General features: G+C 48.7%; 1 protein-coding gene across 1 annotated transcript in view; it reads left to right on the top strand.

Annotated features, from left to right (window-relative positions):
* Positions 1-44: 44 nt before the first annotated feature.
* Positions 45-8584, top strand: part of NFIX (nuclear factor I X) — a gene marked incomplete at its 3' end in the record, with an annotated part of 67191 nt that continues 58651 nt past the window's right edge. Inside the window, exons 1-2 of the mRNA XM_008048039.1 lie at positions 45-109; positions 1091-1622. Of these exons, the coding sequence (XP_008046230.1) occupies positions 107-109; positions 1091-1622 (535 nt within the window). The remainder of the gene's footprint in view (positions 110-1090; positions 1623-8584) is intronic.

Here is an 8584-nt window from a genome sequence, read left to right as displayed (position 1 = left end):
CCCTGCTCCTCCTCCACCCCCTCCCCCCACCCGCCCCCAACTCACAACTCTGTTGAGTCCAGAATCTCAGAATCAGGCGTTGGGCTTTGCCGGGTGCTTCAGATCAATGGTAATTATTTAATTTTTTCCAGTTTTATTTTTGTAAACAGAAATCAATTATTATTTAAACTTCAAACAAGCAAACAAGCAGGAAAAAAAAAAACAAACAAAACCGAGAGAGCACAGCCCTCTGTCACCTGACTGAGTGGGAAGAGGGTGAAGGGGTCGTGGGAGGCTGGGGAAGGGGTCGCAGGAAGAGTCATGTAGCTTTTAACCCTGAGGTGGCTGAGACAGCCACCTTGTTTGTGCTAACAAGAAGTGTTTTGTTCATTATTACTGTGATTAACATTAGTATCTGTGTCTGTAACAAAGATGAAATCACATATTTAGGATTTAGATCTGATTTTAAAATGCTGGGGTGGGTGTTCCAACTGGATCAGGAGAAAAGAAAATGAAAACAGCCTGGGGAGAGGGAAGCCAGATATGTTTTCTCACTCGCTTGCTCGTGGATGTCATTTTCTCTCTTCTTGGGGGCGGCCAAAAATCGACCGGTGCTGGGGACAAGAGGCGGCCCGCACGCCCCCATGTGTGCGTCCACAGGCGCCTGTGCAGATGGACACCGCGCTGGGCGAGCTGACAGGAGTTCACGGCTGCGATAGAACATGGAGATGTCATGGGCGCGACAGAGCCTGGCGGGGATACCAGCAGCGTGTGTGTGTGGACGGCAACGTTGTCTGTGCGCGCGTGTGTGTGAGTGAGTGAGGGAGAGAGAGAGAGAATAGGTGTGTGTACAGGCTCCCGGTGCCTCTATCTGGCTGCTGAGGCTGAGATGGGAGCAAGTGACTGTCAAAGCTGGTGGTGGCTTCAAACCACACTTTTGTAGAACAGTCGCAAGAGAAAATTGTTGGGTGGAGGGAGGAGGAGGAGAAGGTGGTTTTCCTTGTGCCCCCCCTTCTAACGCTGCTTTTCTCCTTCTCTCTTTCCCCCTCATCCTGTCTTCCCCTCCTCCCGTCCTCCCTCGCCCCGCATGCTCCCGGCTTGCCGCCTGCAGGATGAGTTCCACCCGTTCATCGAGGCACTGCTGCCTCACGTCCGCGCCTTCTCCTACACCTGGTTCAACCTGCAGGCGCGGAAGCGCAAGTACTTTAAGAAGCACGAGAAGCGGATGTCGAAGGACGAAGAGCGGGCAGTGAAGGACGAGCTGCTGGGCGAGAAGCCTGAGATCAAGCAGAAGTGGGCATCCCGGCTCCTGGCCAAGCTGCGCAAAGACATCCGGCCTGAGTTCCGTGAGGACTTTGTGCTGACCATCACGGGCAAGAAGCCCCCCTGCTGTGTGCTCTCAAACCCCGACCAGAAGGGCAAGATCCGGCGGATTGACTGCCTGCGCCAGGCTGACAAGGTGTGGCGGCTGGACCTGGTCATGGTGATTTTGTTTAAGGGGATCCCCCTGGAAAGTACTGATGGGGAGCGGCTCTACAAGTCGCCTCAGTGCTCGAACCCCGGCCTGTGTGTCCAGCCACATCACATTGGAGTCACAATCAAAGAACTGGATCTTTATCTGGCTTACTTTGTCCACACTCCGGGTAGGTCATCCTCAACCTTTTTTTCCACCCCATTTTATTTTACTTGCTGGCATTTGTTCTGTTTATTGTTCTTCTTATTTCCAAACGATAACATGTCACGGGCCTAACTGGTACGCCCGTCCTGCTGGGCCTGCATCACGTTCCATATGCCCTTTTCCTTTTTCCCTTCTTCTGTCTCCCCTACCTGCTCTATTCTTCCTCTTCTGTGCCCTGGTCATGTTACCGACTTTGTGCATCTCCATCTTTGGAGGACTCTTTCGAGCAGAAAGATGCTGTGGGTCTCAGGACCCGGACCAGGGTGCCCCCAGAATCATTCATGTGGGTGAGAGTTTGAGACGAACAACAGCAGCAGCACATCAATTGTTACTCTTATCAAAATGAGCCAGAAGTATTGGGGGCGTTGACTTTCCTGCGGTTTCGCCTCAAGTCCCAGGAAAAGCCGGATTTGGCACAAGCGGGCTGGGCAGTAGTTCGGTGGAGAGAGGGGATGTGTAAAACCTCCGGATATGAGGCTGAATGAATAGAAGAGAGGAAAGAAGACAGCAGTGGGCAGATTCTGGGGCCTAGATGCCTAGATGGGAGCTGTTTTGGCTGGGATTTGGCTGTCTGAGAGTATGAAAGTAATTTGATTTCATGGCGAGATTCGAGCGCAAGATTCCTTGAGCTCTTCCCCTTTACCTTATTTCGGTTGAAATGGTGAGGCCTCAGGATAGATGCATGTGCCCCTGGCCCCTTTGCTAGGGGGCAGAGAGGTTTTTCCAGGACACAGGCATTGCAGGGAACAGCGTTGCTGTGGAAGAGGTCTTAAACAAACAGACAAACAAAAAACTCTGTAAAATCTGCTTTCTTTTTGTGTTCCAAGTAGTTCTGTTTCTCCGCTACGCTTTTCCAGTTTTACCCTACATTTTGGGTCAGGGTGGTTTAGTTCTCCTCCTCTGTTTTTTTTCCCCCTGTACCCTTTCCCTTTTTATAATTTCTTTCCGCTTTTGTTTTCTTACAAATTGAAACAGAGATGGCTGGTTAATTTTTAGCTTCCACTCAGCTACGCCCAATTTACTGCCGCCTTTGAAACCTAAACGGGCGGCACTCTGTGATTAAGCAAGGCAGAAGTGTGTTTACATTATGCCCAACCAACTTGTAATGAGAGGGCTACCAAACCTTTCTGTATGTGTGTGTGCGTGTGTGTGTGTGTGTGTGTGTGTGTGTGTGTGTGTGTGTTTTCCTTTCCACCAGTCCAGTATTTTTTCCCCTTCATTTCCCTTCTTCCTCTCTTTATGCGAATGTGAGAGAATGTGGCTTAACTTCAACTCTTGCAAAGATTCTTTCACACGAGTATGTGTCTCTATATCTTCCTTCCTGTTCATTCACAAAAAAGAAAAGCAACTCAAAACTATTGTGGTTACCCCCATGCCTGTTTGGGAAGTTGGGAGGAATGATATCACTGGATCCAGAAATAAAATTCGGGGTGGGGGTAGTTTTCAGCACCATATCAGGAACATAATTTGGGTGAGAGTGAGTACTGAGAGTTTATATGTTGGAGAACTGTGGCAAGGAGAAGGTGATTTTGAGGTTTATCTCTTCTGGCTCATTTCTCTTGTTCTGAGAGATGGCTTTGGTAACTGGTTGGAGGCAGTGGACGCTGCTCCCCACCACCCCGGGCCCAGTCTACCTCTATGGATCTTTCTAGGCCTGCACGCAGCCCTGTTGTGACCATCATGACCCTTCATGCAGAAGAAGAGCCAGCTACCAGTCCTTCCCCTTCCCTTCATCTTGAATTTCTTTCTTTCATCATTTTTCTTTTTGCAAAAGAGACTAAGGGGGAAAAAAGGTATCCCTCATTCTCTGTCTATAGCGTAAGCCAGAGCGGGGAGGGTGTGGACGCCATAGTGTTAGAGGTAGCTGGTGATTTGGGGGAGGCTCAGAGCCTCACACTTGTCAGTGTGGCCATCAGTAGCTCTTCCGCAAGGGGATTCTGCACCTTCCCATTTTAGAACTAGGGACTCAAGAGCATCTAAGATGAAAATCAATCTCATCTTACTCTGAGCTGACTTCCTCCTATCCTGTTCTCTGACTGGATCCTTGTAGCTGAGCTGTTTCCCTGGCCTCTGTTATTTTAGGCCAGGTTTTTGACTGTTGCCAGTGTGGAGCTAAGGTAGGATGAAGTGTGTACAAGGAAGGAGACCATTTCCTGGCTAGAAACAAGGCCTCCCTTCCACTTCCCCAGCTCATGAGATCATCTGCCCAGGAATATGAGTGAATTCATACCCTATTGCATGTAGCCAAGACCACCTCTGTCTGTGCTGAGGCTGGGTTTCCTTACAAAAGCAGAGTAGAGAACTAATAATGTATTTTCTGTCATTCAGGCCCTAGACTACACATAGTTTCAATGAAGGTCGGATTTTTCTTGCTGAAATTCCTTTAGTTTGAGCATGTCTTCCTGAAGAGAGTTGGGGTGAGTAGGTGTGGCCCAGTTACTAGTGGGCCTCATTGCATGTTCTTCCTTCAAGTTGGATCAGGGGTCTTGAGATAGAGCAGAGCGGGAATGGCTTCCTTCTTGAGCTGTCCCACTTTGCTAGAAAATGTCCTCTCTGACTGAAGCACCAAACGGCATCAATCTGCAGGCACCACCTTCTTCATGCCCATACCCACCAGATAAACTCAGCAGAGCCACCGTTTATTCCTTCCTCCCAGGATAATAAACTGGGGGCAGGGGCCAGGGTGACAAGGGTTCAAATGGAAGCTGCTTTGGATTCTGAAATAATTGTTTTTCCTTCCTTTAAAACCAGACTATAGGGCCAGATCTAGTGGTGCTTGGTTTGATGACAGTAAAGTTGATGTGGTAGTAAGTGGGGGGGGGGGGTACATGGCTTTGCTTCCAGGTACCATCATGATCCTTGTTTTGCCCCAGATGAAGCTTCAAAAGATGACATGTTTGAGAGGGAGTAAAGGATGTTCGTACAGCACTGAGAGCTCCACTCCCAGAATGCAGGATCCAAAAGGCTGCTATGAGTCTCACCGTGTGTCTGTCTGTATTCAGGAGGGCAAGTTGGGAAGTTGAGCCAGGGTAGAGTCAGAGCATTATGCCATGGGAAGAGGTGATGTTCTTCCATCCAGAGTGGGGAGGGGGATGGGGTGGGTCCCAGACCAGGTGGCCGGGGTCAGGGATGGAGCAACTGGAAAGGGCCAGTAGGCTTCTGCTTGTGTGAGGAAGGACAGCCAAGCTAGCTTGGAAGTGCTGCTAGACTATCTCCAAAGCTTCTGCAGTGCCCTGAAGGAGAACCAGTGCCTTCAGACCTTCTTTGACAACTAAGTCTTGGTCCTAGGAAAGAAAAAAAATCCAAAACTGATAAAATGCTTGACTGATGGAGCTGTCAGTGTCTCCATGTCAGATCTTTCCAGTGCGCCTGCAGTGGAGGCCCACGAGGTCCTGGTATTCAGGTGGTGACTCTTTTCTTTATCTAAGCTTTTTCATGATGGAAATTTTCACACATAGAGGGAACCCCTGTATACCTACCTCCAGAGCCAACAGTCCCAGCTCACGGCAGTCTGGATTCATCCATCCCCCTCAGTGTCCACCCACACTGGGTTATTTAGAAAAAGATCCAAGCACCATAGCTTTTCATCTGTAAACATTTCTGGGCACATCTTTAAAGATAAGAACTCTTGAAAAACCAAACCAGCACAATACCACTGTCCCACCTATTAAAAATCAAATTTTTAAAGTATTATCAGATACCTGGTTAGTGTTCATATTTCCCTAATTATTGCCTAACTTTTATTTATAGTTTTTCTGATTCAGGATCCAGTTAAGGTCATCTATGCATTGCAATGGGTTGCTCAGTATCCAAAGACTCTAATCTCTAGGTGGTCCTCCTCCTTCTCTTCTTTTTTGGGCTTGATATCTTTTCTTGCAGTTTTTATTGTTGTTGCCATTGAAGAAACCAGTTGTTTGCCCTGTAGGGTCTCCCCAACTGTACTCTGCAGGTTGCACTGCCTCAGATGGTTCTGTGCTGCTCTGAAAGGAGATTCTGTGTTCCCTCCCTGCTTTCAGGTCCTGGGATGTCTGGGTTCCATCTTACCTGCCATAGGAAATAGGTTAGCACCTGAGGATTTGTCTAAGTGAACTTATTTCAAGCATGAGGTTGCCCTTCTCAGGTATGAGATGTCCTGGTACTAGCACTCCAGGGTTTGGGTCTTTGTAGCAAGCACTGGTTTTTTAGTCCAAGGAAGGACTCCTCATCCACGTCCTTTCTCAGTGGGAGAGGGCATTGCTCAACTGTATCTACACTGCCAAGGTGTGGCCGGTGCCAACCATGTCCCCCAAGCCTTTGTTGAATGTCCAACCTGACTGGTGGCTTGATGGCAAGCGTGTGTGTATGGGGGGGGGTCACAGGAGTGCCAGCTGCCCTCTTAGGGCTCACCCCTACCATGGATCCCGTGCCACCTCACCTATTGCCTCCTTTTTCTTAATATGAATTTTTATTTTATTTTATTTTTTTATTTATTTTTATTTTTTTGAGTTGGAGTCTGACTCTGTCGCCCAGACTGGAGTGCAGTGGCCGCTCCCAGTCACCGCAGCCTCGACCTGCTGGGCTCCGGTGATCCTTTCGCCTCAGCCTTCCAAGTAGCTGGAACTACAGGTGTGCTAGCACTCAGCTAATTTTTTGATATATTGTAGAAATGAGGTCTCGCCAAGTTGGCTAGGCGGGTCTCGAACCCGCGGGCTCAAGCAATTCACTCACCTCAGCCTCCCAAGGCGCGAGATTACAGGCTGAGCCACCGAGCCTGGCAATATCACCTCCTTTTTCCAGGGCCTGAAATGCCACTGGTCTGTGTCTTTGAGGCAGCGCCATCTGCTGCCAGGGCTGACAAACACTACAAGGCCCAGGAACCAGATTCATAAAATTAGCAAGATCTGTGGATTATCTTTTAACTCAATGTAGGATCCCCTTTAGAACATCCCAGAAGAGATGTCACTGTTGTTTGAAGGTCAGCTTTGGTTGTTGTAAATTCTTCCATTCATCTAGCTCAGAGGATGGTTCAAGGGATTAAACCAGCTAATATGTAAAGATACTGACATGTAGCAGGCAACTGCTATAATTATGAACCATTGTTATGATTTAGTGAGCCCAGGGCCAATCTCTCTATCACCTTTACCTATAGGCCTTATTTCTTTCCTAAGGAGCAACCTAGATAAAAACTGATATTTCTATAATATAGCAGCATATGAAAACCAAAGGCAGCTCTTATGTCTCCATTCCACCCCTCTCCCCAGGAAGCTCTCTCCTCTCCAGCCCATATGTCACCAATCCTTTATACCTCCCGCATTTGATGAGGCTCCTAGTGCCCTTGCCATTTTGGTCACCATCCCCTGTCTGGTTTGTCCAACTCCCTCTTAAACTGGAGGGTTCAGAGTTGAATACAGAAACTTCAAGTATGATCAGATCTTAGCCAAGCATGGTGGCTACATAGTTTTCAGAGTCTTCCAGGTACATATTATGCAGGGCCCAGTGCAAAATGAAAATGTGGGGCTGCTTGTTTAAAATTTTTAGGAATTGGGGTCAGGCACAGTGGTTCGTGCCTGTAGTCCTAGCACTTAGGGAGGCCGAGGCAGTCAGATTGCTTGAGTTCAGGAGTTTGAGACCAGCCTGGGCTAGTAGAGAAACTTTGTCTTTACAAAAAAATCAAAAACTTAGCCAGGCACAGTGGTGTGCATCTGTAGTCTCTGCTACTCAGGATGCTTAGGTGGAAGGATCGCCTGAGCCCAGGAGGTCAAGGCTGCTGTGAGCTGTGAGCATGTGACTGTGCTGCTGCACTCCAGCCTGGATGACAGAGTGAGACCTTGACTAAAAAAAAAAAAAAAAAAAAAGTTGTTTTTTTTTTTTTAGGAATTGGAGCACGACAAGAGAACATTTAGCCAAATGTGGGGACCACACAGGTCATACATCCATGAAGTCAGCCTAGACTGCCTTTGCTCTGGACATCCCCTGTCTATTAGTATGATTTGGAGTGCCTGGCTCTGGGTGGTATGGAATGATGATGGGGCTCAGGTTGGCCTCAGAGAGGGCATAACTTCAAAGAGGAAAGCAGAAATGCCCATACCCAATTCTCAGGCTTGGTCTTCTCAGACTCCCTTAACCACCTGCTCTCATCCCTTTTGTCCATAGAACTGTCCGCCTAACCAGTCTGCCTGCAATGTGTGGGGAAGGGGATCTTGGTAGAGTGCTCATTCTGATGACTGAATTGGAAGTTGTGGCACAAGGGAAAAAACGAATCACCCTTGTCTGAGCTTGGGCTGGCAAAGCACAGACTGTGAAGAAGCCAGAGGGGACCTGGATAACCAAGCCCATAATTATGGGCATGGTGACCAGCTGTGCTCTATTGCCGACCAAGAGGAAATGGGGCCGCTCTGCAGCAGAAGGGCTGGGGTCCAGACATGCAGAAGGACTTCCTGAGGACTGGTTTGCTTTTTGGCACTGCCAAAGCGTGGTAGAATTTTTTTTAATCCATGAAAATGAACACTTAGTGAACTTACTATGAGCAAGGCCCTGACCTTGGGGCACCTAGATCTCTAAGAATGAGAGAATCCTGCATATACCCGGCCAGTTTTGGGTGAAGGCCTCATGATGACTTCTAGAAGGCTCCATGCTGTAGGCATAGGCTTGAACCTGCAGTGATCCATGCTGGAGGGGAGGGAAGGCCCACAGGGCTTTATCGGGGGACAGCTCATGGTGGGCCATGAAGGAGAGGTGACAAGGCCCTTCTTGGCCACCCTCTGGTGTTTCAGAGACCTGAGATGCCAGAAGAAGAGTAGGTCAGAGGGGGCGGTGGCATTCTCCCTCTCTTCTGGCGTCCTGCAGCCGCTGGGCAGTGAGAGGACAGCTGAGTATTTCCTTTTCTGCCTAGAGAAGAAGGTGGCTCCCTCCCCACCCCTTTTTCTCTTTGCCCCATCCACACCCACC

Source organism: Carlito syrichta, unplaced genomic scaffold, assembly GCF_000164805.1.
Source record: "Carlito syrichta isolate Samal-C Ts95f unplaced genomic scaffold, Tarsius_syrichta-2.0.1 Scaffold120465, whole genome shotgun sequence".
NCBI lineage: Eukaryota > Metazoa > Chordata > Mammalia > Primates > Tarsiidae > Carlito > Carlito syrichta.
This window is presented reverse-complemented; position numbering and strand designations above follow the sequence as displayed.